General features: G+C 41.0%; 1 protein-coding gene across 2 annotated transcripts in view; it reads right to left on the reverse strand.

Annotated features, from left to right (window-relative positions):
- LOC128660611 (transmembrane protein 245) overlaps positions 1–22,702 on the reverse strand; it is a 252,964-nt gene that overhangs the window by 130,919 nt on the left and 99,343 nt on the right. Inside the window, exons 6-7 of one of the 2 annotated variants that reach the window (XM_053714538.1) lie at positions 22,372–22,541; positions 13,935–13,958 (exon numbers count right to left, since the gene is read on the reverse strand). In XM_053714538.1, the coding sequence (XP_053570513.1) occupies positions 13,935–13,958; positions 22,372–22,541 (194 nt within the window). The remainder of the gene's footprint in view (positions 1–13,934; positions 13,959–22,371; positions 22,542–22,702) is intronic. The other variant, XM_053714539.1, reaches the window with a different exon arrangement.

The following is a 22,702-nucleotide window of genomic DNA, read 5'->3' on the forward strand; positions in this document are numbered from 1 at the left end:
AACAGATATATTTTTTCCATATTTCGTGGTAAATTTTTCTAGTTACAGGCTTTCTGGCCTGAACAAGAGTATCAATAACAGAATCTGAGAACCCTCGTTTTGATAAGATCAAGCGTTCAATCTCCAAGCAGTCAGCTGGAGTGAGATCAGATTCGGATGTTCGAACGGACCTTGAACAAGAAGGTCTCGTCTCAAAGGTAGCTTCCATGGTGGAGCCGATGACATATTCACCAGATCTGCATACCAAGTCCTGCGTGGCCACGCAGGAGCTATCAAGATCACCGACGCCCTCTCTTGGTTGATCCTGGCTACCAGCCTGGGGATGAGAGGAAACGGCGGGAATACATAAGCTAGTTTGAAGGTCCAAGGTGCTACTAGTGCATCTACTAGAGTCGCCTTGGGATCCCTGGATCTGGACCCGTAGCAAGGAACCTTGAAGTTCTGACGAGAGGCCATCAGATCCATGTCTGGAATGCCCCACAGTTGAGTAATTTGGGCAAAGATTTCCGGATGGAGTTCCCACTCCCCCGGATGTAATGTCTGACGACTCAGAAAATCCGCTTCCCAATTTTCCACTCCTGGGATGTGGATTGCAGATAGGTGGCAGGAGTGAGTCTCCGCCCATTGAATAATTTTGGTCACTTCTTCCATCGCCAGTGAACTCCTTGTTCCCCCCTGATGGTTGATGTACGCAACAGTCGTCATGTTGTCTGATTGAAACCGTATGAACTTGGCCTTTGCTAGCTGAGGCCAAGCCTTGAGAGCATTGAATATCGCTCTCAGTTCCAGAATATTTATCGGTAGAAGAGATTCTTCCCGAGACCAAAGACCCTGAGCTTTCAGGGGTCCCCAGACCGCGCCCCAGCCCATCAGACTGGCGTCGGTCGTGACAATGACCCACTCTGGTCTGCGGAAGGTCATCCCTTGTGACAGGTTGTCCAGGGACAGCCACCAACGGAGTGAGTCTCTGGTCCTCTGATTTACTTGTATCTTCGGAGACAAGTCTGTATAGTCCCCATTCCACTGACTGAGCATGCACAGTTGTAATGGTCTTAGATGAATGCGCGCAAAAGGAACTATGTCCATTGCCGCTACCATCAAACCTATTACTTCCATGCACTGCGCTATGGAAGGAAGAGGAACGGAATGAAGTGTTTGACAAGAGTTTAGAAGTTTTGTTTTTCTGGCCTCTGTCAGAAAAATCCTCATTTCTAAGGAGTCTATTATTGTTCCCAAGAAGGGAACCCTTGTCGACGGAGATAGAGAACTCTTTTCCACGTTCACTTTCCATCCGTGAGATCTGAGAAAGGCCAGGACTATGTCCGTGTGAGCCTTTGCTTGAGGAAGGGACGACGCTTGAATCAGAATGTCGTCCAAGTAAGGAACTACTGCAATGCCCCTTGGTCTTAGTGCCGCTAGAAGGGACCCTAGTACCTTTGTGAAAATCCTTGGAGCAGTGGCTAATCCGAAAGGAAGCGCCACGAACTGGTAATGCTTGTCCAGGAATGCGAACCTTAGGAACCGATGATGTTCCTTGTGGATAGGAATATGTAGATACGCATCCTTTAAATCCACCGTGGTCATGAATTGACCTTCCTGGATGGAAGGAAGAATTGTTCAAATGGTTTCCATTTTGAACGATGGAACCTTGAGAAACTTGTTTAAGATCTTGAGATCTAAGATTGGTCTGAACGTTCCCTCTTTTTTGGGAACTATGAACAGATTGGAGTAGAACCCCATCCCTTGTTCTCCTAATGGAACAGGATGAATCACTCCCATTTTTAACAGGTCTTCTACACAATGTAAGAATGCCTGTCTCTTTATATGGTCTGAAGACCTGTGGAACCTCCCCCTTGGGGGAAGCCCCTTGAATTCCAGAAGATAACCTTGGGAGACTATTTCTAGTGCCCAAGGATCCAGAACATCTCTTGCCCAAGCCTGAGCAAAGAGAGAGAGTCTGCCCCCCACCAGATCCGGTCCCGGATCGGGGGCCAACATTTCATGCTGTCTTGGTAGCAGTGGCAGGTTTCTTGGCCTGCTTTCCCTTGTTCCAGCCTTGCATTGGTCTCCAGGCTGGCTTGGCTTGAGAAGTATTACCCTCTTGCTTAGAGGACGTAGCACTTGGGGCTGGTCCGTTTCTACGAAAGGGACGAAAATTAGGTTTATTTTTGGCCTTGAAAGACCTATCCTGAGGAAGGGCGTGGCCCTTACCCCCAGTGATATCAGAGATAATCTCTTTCAAGTCAGGGCCAAACAGCGTTTTCCCCTTGAAAGGAATGTTAAGTAGTTTGTTCTTGGAAGACGCATCCGCTGACCAAGATTTCAACCAAAGCGCTCTGCGCGCCACAATAGCAAACCCAGAATTTTTCGCCGCTAACCTAGCCAATTGCAAAGTGGCGTCTAGGGTGAAAGAATTGGCCAATTTGAGAGCACGGATTCTGTCCATAATCTCCTCATAAGGAGGAGAATCACTATCGATCGCCTTTACTAGCTCATCGAACCAGAAACACGCGGCTGTAGTGACAGGGACAATGCATGAAATTGGTTGTAGAAGGTAACCTTGCTGAACAAACATCTTTTTAAGCAAACCTTCTAATTTTTTATCCATAGGATCTTTGAAAGCACAACTATCTTCTATAGGTATAGTGGTGCGTTTGTTTAAAGTAGAAACCGCTCCCTCGACCTTGGGGACTGTCTGCCATAAGTCCTTTCTGGGGTCGACCATAGGAAACAATTTTTTAAATATGGGGGGAGGGACGAAAGGTATACCGGGCCTTTCCCATTCTTTATTTACAATGTCCGCCACCCGCTTGGGTATAGGAAAAGCTTCTGGGAGCCCCGGGACCTCTAGGAACTTGTCCATTTTACATAGTTTCTCTGGGATGATCAAATTCTCACAATCATCCAGAGTGGATAATACCTCCTTAAGCAGAGCGCGGAGATGTTCCAACTTAAATTTAAATGTAATCACATCGGGTTCAGCTTGTTGAGAAATTTTCCCTGAATCTGAAATTTCTCCCTCAGACAAAACCTCCCTGGCCCCCTCAGACTGGTGTAGGGGCATTTCAGAACCATTATCATCAGCGTCCCCATGCTCTTCAGTATCTAAAACAGAGCAGTCGCGCTTGCGCTGATAAGTGGGCATTTTGGCTAAAATGTTTTTGATAGAATTATCCATTACAGCCGTTAATTGTTGCATAGTAAGAAGTATTGGCGCGCTAGATGTACTAGGGGCCTCCTGAGTGGGCAAGACTGGTGTAGACGAAGGAGGGAATGATGCAGTACCATGCTTACTCCCCTCACTTGAGGAATCATCTTGGGCATCATTTTCAGTGTCACATAAATCACATCTATTTAAATGAGAAGGAACCTTGGCTTCCCCACATTCAGAACACAGTCTATCTGGTAGTTCAGACATGTTAAACAGGCATAAACTTGATAACAAAGTACAAAAAATGTTTTAAAATAAAACCGTTACTGTCACTTTAAATTTTAAACTGAACACACTTTATTACTGCAATTGCGAAAAAGTATGAAGGAATTGTTCAAAATTCACCAAAATTTCACCACAGTGTCTTAAAGCCTTAAAAGTATTGCACACCGTTTTTATCTTTAACCCCTTTACAGTCCCTGGTATCTGCTTTGCTGAGACCCAACCAAGCCCAAAGGGGAATACGATACCAAATGACGCCTTCAGAAAGTCTTTTCTATGTATCAGAGCTCCTCACACATGCGACTGCATGTCATGCTTCTCAAAAACAAGTGCGCAATACCGGCGCGAAAATGAGGCTCTGCCTATGATTAGGGAAAGCCCCTAGAGAATAAGGTGTCTAAAACAGTGCCTGCCGATATTATTTTACAAAAATACCCAGATTAAATGATTCCTCAAGGCTAAATATGTGTATATATGAATCGATTTAGCCCAGAAAATGTCTACAGTCTTAATAAGCCCTTGTGAAGCCCTTATTTACTGTCTGAATAAAAATGGCTTACCGGATCCCATAGGGAAAATGACAGCTTCCAGCATTACATCGTCTTGTTAGAATGTGTCATACCTCAAGCAGCAAAAGACTGCTCACTGTTCCCCCAACTGAAGTTAATTCCTCTCAACAGTCCTGTGTGGAACAGCCATGGATTTTAGTAACGGTTGCTAAAATCATTTTCCTCTTAGAAACAGAAATCTTCATCTCTTTTCTGTTTCAGAGTAAATAGTACATACCAGCACTATTTTAAAATAACAAACTCTTGATTGAATAAAAAAAACTACAGTTAAACACTAAAAAACTCTAAGCCATCTCCGTGGAGATGTTGCCTGTACAACGGCAAAGAGAATGACTGGGGTAGGCGGAGCCTAGGAGGGATCATGTGACCAGCTTTGCTGGGCTCTTTGCCATTTCCTGTTGGGGAAGAGAATATCCCACAAGTAAGGATGACGCCGTGGACCGGACACACCTATGTTGGAGAAAATGCCTTATTTATCTTATTGACAACTTTAGCGGTAATATTCAGGGCAGCTGTACCGCGATAAATCCATGACTAGATGAAAAAGCTTCCGGCTATTCCCCTTAGTTATCTTCAAACAGTAAGCCCTTAAAGTATACCGCTATTCAGATATTTTGTATTCGCAGACACAAGTACACTTATGCACCCAGCTATTCTACCTTCATATACATAAACCCTATATAATTGGGCCTGTAAGGTAGTTTTTCCTTTAGGGGTGCAGCTGCAAATAGTTTTAAACGGTTATACACCAGCCTCTAGTCGTACTATTGGCCCTTAAATTATGTTTGTGCAGTAAGAGTTCTTAAACATAAGGTGACAGTCAGTGTCTCAAAATCCATTACTTCATACTCGTGTTGTCGGGCACATTAACTCCCAGCCTGCATAGCCGTTCTTTAGTAAAGGCCCTCCTATGTTCCACAGACTCAGTCTCAGCTGCTTTACTGACAAATAAATCTGACAACAAGAGTAGCCCTAGAACACGAGCAGTCCTCAAATTTGGTCTCTCAGCTTACCTTCACCCCGAAACCAGGTCAGGGACTTACAATCCATCGAGGCAGAGACCAGACTTTTCCCAGGGCACTGTCACCGGTAACCAGACTCTTCCGGTAACTTCCCACTGTGTTCCACTGCCTCTCGACACGCCGAAAGCGAACCACCTCCGATTGGGACCTCATGGGCCACGATCCGCCTTCACACCAAGGCTGTCACGTCCCGGGCCGTGCAATCGTTGGTTCCTTGGGTAAGCTCTCACAGTGTATTTTTCCCCGACTTTTGCCCAGGGCTAATCACGGCAATTGGTAGTATGACCGCGGCTAAGCGGCCGCTAGCACTCCAGGGCTTCCTCACGCCGTGTGCGGGATGTATCCCACCGGGCCAGGCCGGTATCAGGGATCTCTGGCCTATGGCTACTTGGCGTGCTGGCGTGTTGGATTCACCACATTCAGGTGAGCGTGTAGCGTGACGTAGCTACGCCTACTTGCTCCTCCTACCGGAAGCCCGACCAACTTTGATCCTCCAGCCTCTAGCAGACCTACAGCATGTAATTTTAAACAACTTTCCAATTTACTTCCATTAAATAAAATGTGCACAGTCTTTTATATTTACAATTTTTGAGTCACCAGATCCTACTGAGCATGTGCAAGAATTCACAGGCTATACGTATATGCATTTGTGATTGGCTGATTGATATCACATGGTACAAGGGGAGTGGAAATATACATTACTTTGAAAATTGTTATAAAAAAATCTACTACTCATTTGAAGTTCAGACTAAGTGCTATTGCATTGTCTTGTTATCTTGCATTTGTTGATTATGCAAATCTAATGTGTTGACTGGTCCTTTAAGACTGGTCCTTTAACAGACCACCCCCTTGGTTGTATTGGATATGTGGACAGACAGCGGTGTCAGTCCTCCCTGGTAACTATACAGCCATTTGCTTCCTGGGTGTGGTAACCCCAGCCATCCGTGTTGTTCCGACTCTGCCCTTGGGCCCAATTCGCAATAAACGTGAATCTGGAAGCTCTCTGCTCCCCCTTGTCCAACAATATGCTGGAGATTCAACTGGTCGAGCTATCCTCCCGGCCGTTGGTGTCTACCTCAATCATCAGGACATCATCATGTTATCTGTGATACTACAGACCTTCATGAATGAGAGTGCAGGCCCAATGAGAGTGTAGCCCAAGAGTTGAAGCAGCTTAGACAACTAGCATTGCAGAATAGGATGGCCCTTGATTACCTCCTGGATTCCCAAGGAGGGGAGGGGAGGGGGGGTGTAGTCTTGTGAGCAAAGAATGTTGTACCTATGTTACTGATCAATCACTTAATTTGAGTCACCATCTCACAGTTATTAGGTCCCTATCCCAGGATGTCCAAGATGTGATTGATGACAAATTTGGCCTTGGAGGTATTTTTGACCATCTCTTTGATTGGCTACCTAATTTGGGATGGTTAAGCTCCCTTTTTCTGTATGGCATTGTTATTATAGTATGCCTTATCCTGATGTGTTGCTGTATACAATGTGTACCTGGTTTAATTTCTACATGCAAGAGTGTTTTCTCTGTGTCTCATTCTTCTCCCAAATACTTGTTTCCCTCTATCCATTTTGAATCTCCCCACCATGTTGAGATCTCTCTTGACCCTGATTTCTTCTGCTCACCTACTTCTCTCCTGCTCTATGTTTCTTCTAACCTCTTGACCTTACAATGTTATTGTCTAACCACCAGCTGTGCCCTAAATTTCCCTGTCTTATCCCTATGCAGGATGCACTACGTCCCTAGGATCATCTAGAACTTTCCTACATTGGGAAACTGGCCACGGACAGACCATGGACCATCATCTACCTTGATGGCCACCCTGGTCGTAGCCTGTATACCCATATCCCACTCCTTTTTCCCTCCCTGGTGGTTTCTATGTCTTCATTGTCTTTCTGTATTGTTTTATTTTGTTTTCATATTGCATTACCTTATACTTACACTCTCTATATTTCCTTCACAGGTGCAGAATTCCTTCACCTCCCAAACATGCCATGATACTGCCTGACAACCCACTATTCACCATCAACTCTGCAAGAATGATGGGGATTGTTAATTGTTGTTAATGAATCTGGGAGGGGATGTTTCTGCACTATGTCATGTCACACTGCACATATATACTGTATATATAGGAATGTTTAGGTAGTTGTCTACTCCACCCGACGGCGCTTAGCGTCCGGGAATAGCGGAATAGTCTACTACCTAACAACTTCACTCCTACCTTGTTTTTGCTTACCCTCTTGTAGTCCTGTGAACCATCTTGGACGGGAGCACCCATGTACTAATAGCATTGTGATTTTCAAACCGCCATGAGTCACATTGAGTTTTTGTGATCGCAGCACTTTGACGTTTGCGATCAAAGGAGGGAATGTTATGAGCTGCTTATTCTATTTTCATTATTTTATATGTCTAACCAAACTTTTCCTTTTCTTTTACTGAACTCTTCTCTGAAACCAACCACTAATCACGTGAGATTTATTGGCCAATCATTATCAGCCAATTAGCTCTCTGCTTTGTAAGTTACTGTAATAGTATAAAAATGCATGTATATGAAAATGAGTTAGTCTTGCGTTGCTGTGTTTTGTGCTGGGACACTGTTGCAACAGTGTAATAAAGATTACCTCTCCTGAGGTGAGCCCTTGTTTGATAAATATCTGGTCTGGACCTCTTTATTACTGCACCTGAGACGAGCTCACTCACGACACATGCATACCCAGTCAAACACCCAGACATGCATACACATTTAATAACAGACATGCATACACAGTCAATTACACACACCCAGACATGCATACACAGTCAATCACACACACATACCCAGACATGCATACACAGTCAATCACACACACACACACCCACACATGCATACACAGTTAATGACACCCAGACATGCATACACAGTCAATCACACCCACACACATACCCAGACATGCATACACAGTCAATCACACACACACCCAGACATGCATACAGTCAATCACACACACACCCAGACACGCATACACAGTCAATCACACACATACCCAGACATGCTTACACATTCAATCACACACACACACACACACACACACAGACATGCATACACAGTGAATCACACACATACCCAGACATGCTTACACATTCAATCTCACACACACACACACACACAGACATGCATACACAGTGAATCACACACATACCCAGACATGCTTACACATTCAATCACACACACACCCAGACATGCATACACAGTCAATCATAAACCCAGACATGCATACACAATCACACACACACACAGACATGCATACACAGTGAATCACCACACATGCATACACAGTCAATAACACACACACATACCCAGACATGCATACACAGTCAATCACACACCCACCCACACATGCATACACAGTCAATCACACCCACACATACATACACAGATAATCACACACACACACACAAACCCAGACATGCATACACAGTCAATCACACACACATACCCAGACATGCATACACAGTCAATCACACACACACACATACCCAGATATGCCTACACAGTCAATCACACACACATACCCAGACATGCATACAAAGTCAACCACACACACACACACATAGCCAGACATGCATACACTGTCAATCTCACACACATAGCCAGACACATACACATTTTTGTTCTGCTTGAGAGTATACAATCCCAACTTTTGGCTATAATAAACCACACATGGAAACTTCAGTTTTCTCAGGAGCAGCATTGTGCATTTATTAGCAGTATTGATAGATTCAAAAGCAGTAATTTTATCCACTCAAGCAGAACAAAAATGACATACTCCTCTAAGCTTCAACATCCAATTTGACAAGTCAATAAAGACACTGGGATGGACAATAACAGTGAGCTGTGTAAGACCTCTGTCTGGTCAGGAAGGGGTAAATAAAGGAAATAGAGGCTCAGTTTGTTTATTTAACAGGGGCACTGCATGGCATAACCTGTAAGAGCCCAGCACCATCATAAAGATTAATTACAGCTGTGGCTTATGAAGCAGATGAGAACAAGCAAAAACATAATTTATGTAAGAAATTACCTGATAAATTCATTTCTTTCATATTGGCAAGAGTCCATGAGCTAGTGACGTATGGAATATACAATCCTACCAGGAGGGGCAAAGTTTCCCAAACCTCACCACACCCACAATTCAGTTTAACGAATAGCCAAGTAGTGGGGTGATAAAGAAAGGAGTAAAAAGCATCAACAAAGGAATTTGGAAATAATTGTGCTTTAAACAAAAAATCATAACCACCATAAAAATAGTTGGGTCTCATGGACTCTTGCCAATATGAAAGAAATTAATTTATTGCCAATATGAAAGAAATTAATTTATTAGGTAAGTTCTTACATAAATTATGTTTTCTTTCATGTAATTGGCAAGAGTTCATGAGCTAATGACGTATGGGAAAGCAATACCAAAGATGTGGAAGTCCACAGAAGAGTCACTAGATAGGGAGGGATAAAATAATAACAGCCATTTTCCGCTGAAAAAAATTAATCCACATACGTCACTAGCTCATGGACTCTGAGAGGAATCTGGCTTCAAAATGCTGAGAAGCACATATCAATGTAGAAATCTTAGCACAAACCTACTTCACCACCACCATAGGAGGCAAAGTTTGTAAAACTGAATTGTGGGTGTGGTGAGGGGTGTATTTATAGGCATTTTGAGGTTTGGGAAACTTTGCCCCTCCTAGTAGGATTGTATATCCCATACGTCACTAGCTCATGGACTCTTGCCAATTACATGAAAGAAACTATGTGTAACTAAGCTGACAGCAAACTGAACTAATGCTCAGTGGGAACTATCAGTGCCTCACAGTGTTGTCCCAATGCAAAGATCTGAGCTCTTACTGCTCTCACTATCCTTCAAATGTGATTCTCTGACTGACACTAGCAGGCCCATTTATCAAGCTCCGTATGGAGCTTGAAGGGCCGTGTTTCTGGCGAGTCTTCAGACTCGCCAGAAACACAACTTATGAAGCAGCGGTCTAAAGACCGCTGCTCCATAACCCTGTCCGCCTGCTCTGAACAGGCGGACAGGAATCGCCGGACATCAACCCGATCGAATACGATCGGGTTGATTGACAGCTCCCTGCTGGCGGCCGATTGGCCGCGAGTCAGCAGGGGGCGGCGTTGCACCAGCAGCTCTTGTGAGCTGCTGGTGCAATGTTAAATGCGGAGAGCGTATTGCTCTCCGCATTTAGCGAGGTCTTGCGGACCTGATCCGCAGTGTCGGATCAGGTCCGCAAGCCCTTTGATAAATGGGCCTGAATATGTACACACAGGTCTCCTCTAAATGCAGGCACTAAATACACTACTGTACTGAACTGCCTACCTCTCTCATAGCTCCCCAGCATTAGAAGACTGCTGCTCTGCACTAACTGAACCCTCCCCCCTCCACTCGGGAGCCCCTCCCTCACACTCTGATTTGCTGGCCCTTGCTGCAAGGCATTCTGGCATGATTAAGGTAGTAATACCGAAACGTTGCTGCTGTTTTTTTCTGTGCTTTACATTGTAAAGTTTACAATTGAATAAATGTTTTGCTGCTACTCGCTGTGGATTTACTCCAAGGCATTCTGGATATGTAGTTCCAGCCCTTCAGTTCAGAGACTAGGCCCAGAAGCACCAGACTAAATTTCTGGAGCAGCGGTCAGACAGAGGGCCCTGTAGAGGTCAAAACTACTTGCCAACACCCAGTCAGGGGCCAGGGCCTCTCCCAGTGGGCCCCTGACTGGAATCACCCATTTCACCCCCTGATAGCGGCTCTGCTTCCCGGGGACATTATTTGTCCGGGGACAGTCTCCTCAATTCGGGGACTGTCCCCGAAAATTGCAAAGTCTGGTCACCCTAAGTTATAGGGCAATAAATACAAGCAGCACTTTGCTATTTCCAAACCATTTTTTTTTTTCAAAATTAGCAATAGTTACGTTGTAACACTGATATCTGTCAGGAATCCCTGAATATCCCTTTAAATGTATACATTTTTTTTTGTAGACAACCCAAAGTATTGAGCTAGGCCCATTTTGGTATATTTCTTGCCACCATTTCACCGCCAAATGAGATCAAATTAAAAAAAACGCTAACTTTTTCACAAACTTTAAGTTTCTCACTCAAATTATTTACAAACAGCTTGTGCAATTATGGCACAACTGGTTGTAAATGCTTCTCTGGGATCCCCTTCAGAAATAGCAGACATATATGGCTTTGGCGTTGCTTTTTGGTAATTAGAAGGCCGCTAAATGCCGCAGCGCACCACACTTGTATTATGTCCAGCAGTGAAGGGGTTCATTAGGGAGCTTGTAGGGTTAATTTTAGCTTTAGTGTAGAGATCAGTCTCCCACCTGACACATCCCACCCCCTGATCCCTCTCTGACCCCTCACAAACAATTTGTGGCCATTTTAGGTACTGCCTGTCAGTACCCAATTTCTTAATAAATTTGCTTTTTTTTCATTTATTTTTTTATTTTACCCCATTTTTCCGTAGTGTAGCTGCCCCCCCTCAATATCCCCCCTCCCAGATCCCATTCCAAACCATATTTCCCTTCTCCCTCCTCCGTCTCGCATAAAATGATCGGTCAGTCGGTCGTGCGTGCCCCCCCTCACGCACAAGCTCCCGCCCACCTTCCCAGAATAGTGGCGGAACTAGTCCAGCGATGGGCCGCCCACCCGCCTCCCTGCAGCTGCTCCCACCCACCAACGATCAGCACCATCGCTGGCAATCTGCCTACTTGTGATAACGGAGCACCAACCGTGCTCTGTTACCATATGAAGACAGATGCCTGCAGCTCAAGAATAGTAGCTCTCGGGTATCACTTTACAACCAAGACTGCTGGAGCTTACTAAAGCTGCAACGTATATATATATATATTAGGGTTGCACCGATACCATTTTTTTATGACCGAGTACAAGTACCGATACTTGTTTTCAAATACTCGCCGATACCAATTACCGATACTTTTTTTTTTATGTCATGTGACAGTTTACCAAGCACAATACAGACTAATTATTTAAGATTCCTTCTTTATAATTATAAAGGACTGTAATTCAAAAGACATTATGAAATAATAAAAGTTTTAATTTGTTACAAAGTTCACTGAACATGTTTATAAATAAAAAATATTACAATAAAATATTACATTTAAAGGGGTGATGCAATTGGGTTGTAGGGCTGTTATATAACATCAATCTGACATGGAGGTTCGACTCTAAGTTGAACAGTCTTTCACTTTCCACACTATTGCACAGGGCAGAAAGATATTTTTGGGCCATTTTAGCCAGAGCTGGAAATCTGTTTATTAACTGCCCAGTACTTCAGGGGTTTGTCTGAACGAGGTACAGTGATCTCTCCTACAATAATACAAATAACAGCAATTTGTATTAGCAGAACAGTACTAAACAATTGTTAGTTTAGTCTCCACTCCAGTTTAAAATGAAATGGGAACATGCAGTTTGAAAAGACGCCACAAGATAGCATATGGGTAGGAAGTAGAGGTATCGGTTTAAGTATCGGTTCATTTGCACGAGTACAAGTACTCATGCAAATACTTGGTATCGGTACCGATACCGATACTAGTATCGGTATCGGTGCAACCCTAATATATATATATATATATATATATCTGTTATGCGGTACGATGGGCAATGCTATTACATATATATATATATACATTGTTTTTGCGCAAGGGGTTAAAAATGGTTTATCAGTGAGGTTGAAAGGATAGAGATCTCAAATTAATCTTTGCCTCATCCTACTGGCTAGGAACTGAATTCCCAGAAGTAATGATCTCGTGGACTCCAACCACCTTTCAAACAAAATAAAAAATGATTTAATAAATAAATGTTCTGACTGCAAACCTTGTGTAGTAATGCCACTTAGTGACACAACTTTCCTCTAACACCTGAAAACAACTAAAATCACTTTTACTGCCAGCTGTAGTGTGTGCTGATGAGTATTAGGCAATCTTAAATATATGCAATTATATAAATTAGATACAGCAAAATAGCAAACGAATTGAGCCTATGTTTGCACTACTTGGCAAAATGTGCTCACACAGTTTAATAAATTCATAATTCCAATATATATGATCCAACAAGATATAGTCTATAATAGTTTAATGTAATTTAAAATATTGCTAACAAGTAAAAGCCACAAATACATATATTTTAAACAGTGGAGCAATTTTTGAAACATGGTCTTATTTAAAGGGCAAAAATATGCTGTAAATAATTATAGCATGTTATTTCTGCACTAATGGCCACATAGCTGAAGTCCCACTTGGGACCTACAACACAAGACGGGTTAAAGTGATGGTAAATCCTAGCGTTTCTGAAATGCTAGGATTTACCATTGGAACAAAAAAGGGGACTTTCATTCATGAAGTATAAAATACTTCATGCTGAAAACGCCTTTATTTGTTCCAAACGATCGCTGCTAAGGCAGCCCAACGGCAGAACGCTAACTTCTCTATCTGGCAGAGAGGTGATGTTTCCACCTCTTAGCCAATAGCATTGCCAATAGCATATTGCTGCGCCCGATTTTTGACCTCTTCAAAACAAATGTTTTTATAACCTAAGTTCCAAGCGCATCCAGAAATCTGTACACACTAAAGATTGCTGTGTTAAGCCTGTCCTTATTAAAAAAAATCCTCATACACCTGTCTAGTTTATGTATAGATAGATATATGTAGGTATACTGAAAAACTGGTAAGAAACATTTTAGAACATTTTTATCACTCTCATAGTCAAAAGTTGTAAGTCACAGCAGGTTAAGTAAAATGAAAAACAGAATGATAAATTTAAAAAGTTATTTACTGTGCTTTAATTAAGGAAAGAAGCCAGTCAGAACATATAGAGTTCAAAAAAGCTGTTGGTTTACCTGCTCATTAAGCCAATGCCACATCTTTATGTGGAGGGTGTTGGAAAGGGAAAAAGGTAAAAGGAGAAAAGAGGGAGAGAAGACAGTGATGCATTAGTGAATGCATGTACAGTGTGGCAAGTACAGAAGGCAGGAAAAGACAAACAAGTGGAGCAAATATATAGAAAACAAACCTATATATTTGTGCATAAAAGGTGGAATTGTGTTTATTTGAACAACAGCATCTCCAGACAGTATTCACCAAATAAGTGAAATATACATACCATACTATTACTGAAAGTCTTGCCTTATAATATTAAACCATTACTTATTTGGAATGATAGACATACACAAATGTGCATTAATTGGGCAGATACTTTCAGTTCCACCCCATTGACCATTATATCCCCACCCAGATCTCAATGCTAGCTCTTGTAAAACAGAATGTCCTTGCACACAGTTAACTCAATTTCACGTATCAGCAATTTAAGCACACCTTGCTAAAGATCTGCAGACAATGGAAATATTGTATATTTATGTAAAATTGACAGAATATACAAGGTTTTGCAAACCAAGAGCAGTTCAAGGACACACTCTTTGAAAAGCCTTGTTTAATTAAAATACTTGTCCTTAGCTGTGGTCAGTTAGAGATGTAAATAACCCTGTGTGTAGGATGTTGTAAGATCATGTCAATTAAAACATAATGGTGGCACTCCAGTATCTGTGGTAGGAATGTATCAAACACAATTTTTAGAAGCATTTTACAGGAAAAGCCTCTGAGGTGAGGCACTGAATGAACAATCCATTTTTAAATCACAGTTTCCACTGATCCATATTCTCCATGATGTCCCTGCAGGATGGCAAGGATCTTTTGTCAAGCTTATTATCATGTTTTACTAGGACAAAAAAAGAAAGACAAATGTCCAGAGAGGCATGGCCTTCAGAAACCCCCTTTAGCAACAAAAAAAAAAAGCCTGGAAACCCCTTTGTCCTGAGAAATAAATTAAAGGGACAGTCCCTTTATTCCCGATTCCCCTGTTCTGCATAACCAACACTTGTATCTAACCTTCTATCTAAGCCTATGCATTATGTCCCCTTATCTCAGTATTTTTACAGACTTGAATTTTAGCGAATTAGTGCTGGTTCCTGCATAACGCCACAGGAGTGGCTGTGAAAAGCTAATAAAATGCACTAAAATAAGAGGTGGTCTACAAGGGCTAAGAAAGTATATTAAAAAAAACAATGTTGGTTGTGCAAAGCTGGGGAATGGATATTTAAGGTGTTATCTATCTTTTTAACCCCTTAAGGACCAAGCTTCAGATGCTTGTCTTTCGGTTACGGACCAAAGCAATTTTTGCATTTTTGCTATGTGTGTGTTCAACCAAAATTTCCATCTTTCTCATTTATTGCACCAACACATATTATATACCGTTTTTTTGTTAAGTTTTGGTGATAACAATGTGTACATACTTACTGCAGCTTAAGAAAAGTAATTTAAAATAAATTTAAGGACTGGGTAAAGGGGATATTTTAACTTTTATTAATATGTTGGATTTTTTTTACATCATTCAAAGAAACAAACATCTGTCTCTCTCCACTTCACAAACCGAACAGAGGTGGAGGGAGGCGGATCTGATGTCCCAACAACATTGTTACCGCTGTGATTGGCTGTCACAGCGATCACGTGGGCTGGGGCATCAGTGATTTGCTGTTGCTAGTCTGCCTCAGACGCTGAGGCAGCTAGCAAGAGCATTAACCCCCTATCGCCGGTACCACAGCGATCTGGGGCTAATTTTAGTGCATGATGGAATTATCCCATCATTGGTCCTTATGGCACGGACAACCATGACGGAATAATTCCGTCATTGGTCCTTAAGGGGTGAAACAATAAAAAAATAAAAAACAAGTAGACTGTTACTTTAAATAGAATGATGGGGCAGTTCCTGTAGTTGAGCTACCCATCTGTTTGAGGTAACAGCCAAGATTAAAAGGGGTTTGAATATAATGTTCCAGAGGGATGCTTCTCATAACATTTCAAAGGGAAAGGCTATGAAAGTTTCAAGGAAAAAATGGAAACCCAATGAAGGCACTAAGGAATTCCTTCTGTTTTAAACTTTTAATATTTCTTGAAAACAAACAAGACAGATTAGAGACGTTTGTGCCCATTTGGCTCCAGTAATGGCTGACAAAAGTGAGGCTTGATCCCTCAAAGCACTTTTAATCAAACCCTTTCCAAATCCATCACTTACATCTGGATGAAAAGAGCAGGCCTTACTTCCTCAATCCCTCCTGTATGTGTTTGTAAATTTTGTCCTGTATCTTACAAGTCTTGTATTGTTTTATTTAAATGAATTGTATCCATGGACAGCGCTGCGGAATATGTTGGCGCTTAAAAATTAAAGTATAATAATAATAAGAGTATGTCTGGACAAAGAATTATCCAGGGAGGGACTACAGTTAATCTCATCCACAGTGGTAACCGGCAACAGAATATGCAGGATTACTACTACTTACCGTTATATAGTTGAATCTTTGGAATACAAAGATGATGGAGAGAGAATGTTGGAAATAAACAGGCAGCTAAAAATCTCAGTGTAGGGCAAAGACAACTATTGTATATGTTTTATGGGGTGGAAATGTTTGCCTGAGAAATGTGATTCAATGTTATCAAGCAATGAAAGTTAATGCTGCTGTGACTCCGCTCTCCTGGGTGGCAACTGAAATATATCACATGATAATTGCTTGATTGGATAGTTTCTAACTGCCCCATTTTACATGGCACAGTCCCAGTTTCCTGTACTTTGTCCCAGACATATATATTGACATATATGCCTTTGTAATTGCATTGCATGGTAACTGTGCGGCTTCCTGTGTATGCTTGCTACATTGTAATCTCCCAAAATATGACTTGGCTCTGGGGGTGGTGCCCATACTCCAAATATGAAGGAAGCCCTTATTGATAATGCATGTCCCTCATACTGGGCAAGCAGAATTAGAGGATAGAGATTATATAATAGAGATTACGTATTAGAGGATAGAGATTATATAATAGAGATTACGTATTAGAGGATAGAGATTATATAATAGAGATTACGTATTAGAGGATAGAGATTATATAATAGAGATTAAAGGATAGTGTTTAGAGATTAAAGGATAGAGTTTAGGGGATACAGATTAGAGGATAGAGTAGAAAGGCTATAGAGGTGGGCAAGATGTAGATTGCGGTCTACCAGTGGACCACAAGTGAATTTTGAGGTGACCTCCTGTAAGATTTCAAAAGTCTGCATAATAAGAGAAAGATTTCTCACACATCTACGGCAGCGAAGTTCTTCACTTAGAATCTAGAATTCTAGATAGAATCTAGATTCTGAGTGAAGAGCCTCGCCAGTGAAGATGTGTGAGAATTCTTTCTTTCTTCTATAAGGTACGACGAGTCCACTGATTCATCCTTTTCTTGTGGGATATTATCCTCCTGCTAACAGGAAGTGGCAAAGGGCACCACAATAGAGCTGTCTATATAGCTCCTCCCTTAACTCCACCCCCCAGTCATTCGACCAAAGGTACAGGGAAAAAAAGGTGAAACTAAAAGGTGAAGAGGTAATTGAAGTTTAAAATCAAAAAAATATAATCTGTCTAAAAATGGCAGGGCGGGCCGTGGACTCGTCGTACCATAGAAAAAAATTAATTTATCAGGTAAGCATAAATTTACTTTTTATGCAGACTTTTGAAATCGGCTATGACTCTGAGTGTATGATGGTGGTATGGGCACTGTACTTCAGCATGCGCAACGCAGCTGTAACTGAACTCACTGCCCCAGCTTTGGTTACAGGACCTGCCCCCTAATCAACCTGACATGGTGTCCAGCCAATAAAATTACTTTGTAGAATGAGTCTCGAGCTGTCTTGATTGTGAGACTACTTATCATACGCAGGCACGGTAAACAGATAAGGTTTCTTGACGGTCCCAGTGTGACGTAAAGAGAGAGCTCTAGCAGTAAGTAAAGAGCTTTGTATTTGTTAAAGAGCGCAATTTGCAGCCAGCAGGTCCTATTTGTAACGAATGACTCTATAAAAGAGAAGAATGGAGCGCATCCACAATCTAAGTGCAGTATTTAAAAACAACACTTTATTTAAAATACATAAAACGATGTGACACTCACAAAGGTGCCCTCAAACATATGAGGTATGTGTCTGCCTTTAAGAAAAATAACAATCCCTCTCTAGCTGTACAGTTCCGCTTCTGTTTCCACCCTGTACCTGCAGAAAAGTCTTGTCTCTGTCCAGGTCTTACATATAGGGGGAACTGATTAGTACATAGCTATCAGGGATATAAGTGTATAAATGAACACTCAGTAATAGAGATCGTATGATTACACTGTATAGGGTGAACAGTTTGTTCTTTTGCCGGCTGCCGTTCAATCTCTGAGGTGTTCACACTCACTTCTCCTTCAGTAAGTTATGGGCGTGGCCATTCTTCTCTTTTATAGAGTCATTTGTTACATATCTATCAAAGCCTGAGAGTGGACACCGGTGGGCAAAAAAGGAGCAGCAACTGCAATACATTTTGGATTAAGTAAAAACATTTTGTTAATCCGGACTTTATTTTATATATTGATCATAAGAGACACATTACTTAAAGAGACATGAAACCCAATTTTTTTTCTTCCATGATTTAGAAAGATCATACAATTATAAACAACTTTCTAATTTACTTCTATTATCTAATTTGCTTCATTCTCTTGATATTCTTTGCTGAAAAGCATATCTAGATATGCTTAGTAGCTGCTGATTGGTAGCTGCACATAGATGCCTCCTGTGATTGGCTCACCATGTGCATTGCTATTTCTTAATTAAAGGATATCTAAAGAATGAAGCAAATAAGATAATAGAAGTAAATTGGAATATTGTTTAAAATTGTATTCTCTACCTTAATCATTAAATAATTTTTTGGGGTATAGTGTCCCTTTAAGAACTGGGTTTTTGATAACCCCTACACACCCACTATATATGTGATAGTGTTTTCTGGTGTGTTGAGCACTATGAGGCAGTCTTAGCCCTCTATTGATTAAGAAGGAGTGTCTGTTTTAAACAAATTATCATTTTTAATGTGGCGCTGTCTGCAAAGTTGTATGAGCAGGTCCTATTTGTGGCAAAAATACAATTTGCAGCCAGCCGGTCCTATTTGTAGATACAATTTTTAGTCAGCAGGTCCTATTTGTAGCAAAAATACAATACAAAGTCATTTTCAAGGGGTATGTCCCAGGACTGCAAAAGAATGCAGTATCTGACAACAAAATGACAGTTTCAAATGCTTTAAAATATTTCTATTGTTTGCAATTTTTTTGTGATACAGTGCTTAATTGCTGATACACACTATGCATATATAAAACTTACTTTACTGTCAAGTAATTTGTCCCATTAACTTTATTAGTTGTTATAAAAATTAACAATAATCCCAGATTATTAGTTACATTTCACACATTTAAATGCAAATGTAAGATACTAGTTGAATCTGATATTACGTTTTCTAGAAGCTGATGTTAAGAAGATGCTATAAGATTGTCACATTGGCACTTTAAGTTACAATAATCATGTTTGCTCTTAAAGGGACAGTCAACACCAGAATTTTTGTTGTTTTAAAAAATAGATAATCCCTTTATTACCCATTCCCCAGTTTTACATAACCAACACAGTTATAATAATACACGTTTTACCTCTGTAATTACCTTGTATCTAAGCCTCTGCAGACTATCCCCTTATTTCAGTTCTTTTGACAGACTTGCATTTTAGCCAATCAGTGCTCACTCCTCGGTAAATTGATGTGCATGAGCTCAATGTTATCTATATGAAACACATGAACTAACGCCCTCTATTGGAGAAAAACTGTCCAAATTATTCAGATTTGAGGCGGCCTTCAAGATCTAAGAAATTAGCATATGAGCCACCTAGGTTTAACTTTCAACTAAGAATACCAAGAGGAAAATTAGTGATAAAAGTAAATTGGAAAGTTGCTTAAAATTAAATGCCCTATTTGAATCACAAATGGTTTTTTTGGAGTTGACTGTCCCTTTAAAGGGATACTAAACCTATTTTTTCATTTCTTTCATGATTTGGATAGAGCATGCAATTTTAAGCAACTTTCTTATTTACTCCTATTATCAATTTTTCTTCGTTCTCTTGCTATCTTTATTTTAAAAAGCAGGAATGTGATGCATAGGAGCCAGTGTTTTAAAAGATTTTGTCTACCATAGGAATGTGTGTACCACGTCAATTCCAGTGATGTGTAATCAGCTGTTGTAGGTTTGTGGCGCTCACTGCACATGCGCCAGAGGCCCAACCTCCTCCAAACAGCTGTTTAAGACTTATTTGATAACAATGGGTCACGGGATTCTATGGGCCGTGCCGCGCATGCGCACACGGTCCTACTCATCAGACAAGACCCTATTGGTTATACAGCCACTGACTTCACGGACCAATCAGATAATGCAGTAACGCTTTTTTTTGCTATGTATTATCTGATCGGTCCGTTTGATTTGCCCACGTCCATTCACCAAATTGTTCTATTGCAAGCCGCCGACTTGCCGCGCCTTGGGGGGGGGGTCGTGCTTATAGAGTTTACAGGGGGTGCTGATGGGGCTTACATAAGTTACACAGGGGGTGCTTATTGGGGTTACAGTGGGTGCTTATGGACCTACATAAGCCCCATCTGCACCCACTGTAACCCCCATAAGCACCCCCTGTGTAACTTACGTAAGCCCCATCAGCACCCCCGGTAAACCCCATAGGCATGACCCCCCCCCCGGGCACAGCAAGTCGGCGGCGTGCGATGGAACAATTTGGTGAATGTGCGCATGTGCAGCACGGACCATAGAATCCCGCAACCCATTGTTATCAAATAAGTCGGCTTAAACAGCTGTTTGGAGGTGGTTGGGCCTCTTGCGCATGCGCAGTGACCGCCACAAACCTCCAGCAGCTGATTCACGTCACCGGAAATGATATGGTATACACATTCCTACGCGGTAGACAACTTCTTTTAGAACACCGGCCCATTTTTGGTTGAGAGCCTGGGTTATGCTTCCTTATTGGTGGGTAAAAGTAAGCCTCCAATAAGCAAGCGCTATCCATGGTGCTGAACCTAAAATGGGCTGGCTGCTAAAATTTAAATTCCTGCTTTTAAAAAATAAAGATAGCAAGAGAACAAAGAAAAATTGATAATAGGAGTAAATAAGAAAGTTGCTTAAAATTTCATGCTCAATCTGAAATCATGAAAAAAAAATTGGGTTCATTGTCCCTTTAAGTTAAACAAATGAAAATACTTTTTGTTTATGAATAACACTGTTGTTCGTAAAAAATACAACATAGAAATCAATATTTTCAAATATTTTTGAAAAGTAGATCATTGTTCATTTTCTTATAAGACACTTGCAATATATAAATGTTCAACTTTCCAAATGACTATTATTTTATTTATATTTTGTTTGTTTTGTAAGGGTGCAAATTAACTGAAGAAAAATTATGGGGGGGGGAAGACAATTAAAGGGAAATTCCCGGTCAAAATCGAACTCCACATACAAACAGATCTTTGAATAGAAGCATATATACAATATACATGTATTGGCAAAAATGCTTTTAGCAAAATATATCACTGTTTAAGTGTTAATATTTTTCTCTGCATGTGAAGTTTAGCTAGATATTGTCAGTGCACCAGCAACTGAAATACTGCAGCTGCTCAGAGCATCAGTGGGGGCTTTTAATCATGACGGCAATTAATAATTTATTAATAATTTATCATTACCAGATAGAACAAGCACCTAAGGTTCACAGAGCAAGTGTTGTGTTTAAATGCTGGTGCACGGTGCATACTTAAATACACTTTTGAAACAGAGCTAGCTTTTATTAGAAGCATTTTTGCTAATATATGTATATTACAGAAATGTTTCTGTTCAATACTGAAATGCAACCATGTGGATTACAATTTTGGCTGGAATGTCCATTTAATAAATCAAATATACATTTTGAGGAGAAACTGACAGACTTTTCAATTCTTTTGAAAAGTAAAATAGTATTCTAAATATATCTTAAAAATATCAGGCTTTTTTTGCATCCTGTTTTGTAGTTTGTCTGTTGTTTTATACATAGAGATAAAAGCCACAAATATAAATAAGATGTTTTTCGAGGGGCCTACAACAAATGCAAATTACCAGGATATCAAAGGCTATCAGGCATCAGAAAATACATCTGTATGCCCAAGGTAAGAAATAGGTAATAGAGAAAAATATTAAAACAGAAGAATAAAATTATGGTTCCCGGTGGTCTCAGGAAAATTGCTCAAAATGAAAATCAAATATACAGTTGTGTGCTATGCTAACACAAATATTAGACTGAATAGAAATTCCGCATTGTCAATACACCAGTATGCCAATCTGTAATTTTAAAAGACTAGTTAGATGATTGCCTACCTTACTGTCGACTCTCAGCATGAATCTTCCAAGCCCTCTAATAGGTCTGGGTGCCAGGGCATCCTGACGCTCCTTTACAAAGTTTGCCACCACTTCCCACCAAGAACCAAAACGATTTACCAAAAAGTTCACCACACCAAAGTGAAGGACAAGCTTCTTTACAGCAAAAACTGCAGACGAGAATACCAAGACATGTTTGTATCCAGTATTTATTAATGACTTACTTGACTATCAGCAGTACTCCATATGGCACAAGTCATTTTTTGAGAAACTAATGTTTGTATGTCATAAAACACTTTGTCCTAGATTTAGAGTTCGGCGGTAGCCGTCA

The sequence above is a fragment of the Bombina bombina genome, chromosome 5, assembly GCF_027579735.1.
Source record: "Bombina bombina isolate aBomBom1 chromosome 5, aBomBom1.pri, whole genome shotgun sequence".
NCBI lineage: Eukaryota > Metazoa > Chordata > Amphibia > Anura > Bombinatoridae > Bombina > Bombina bombina.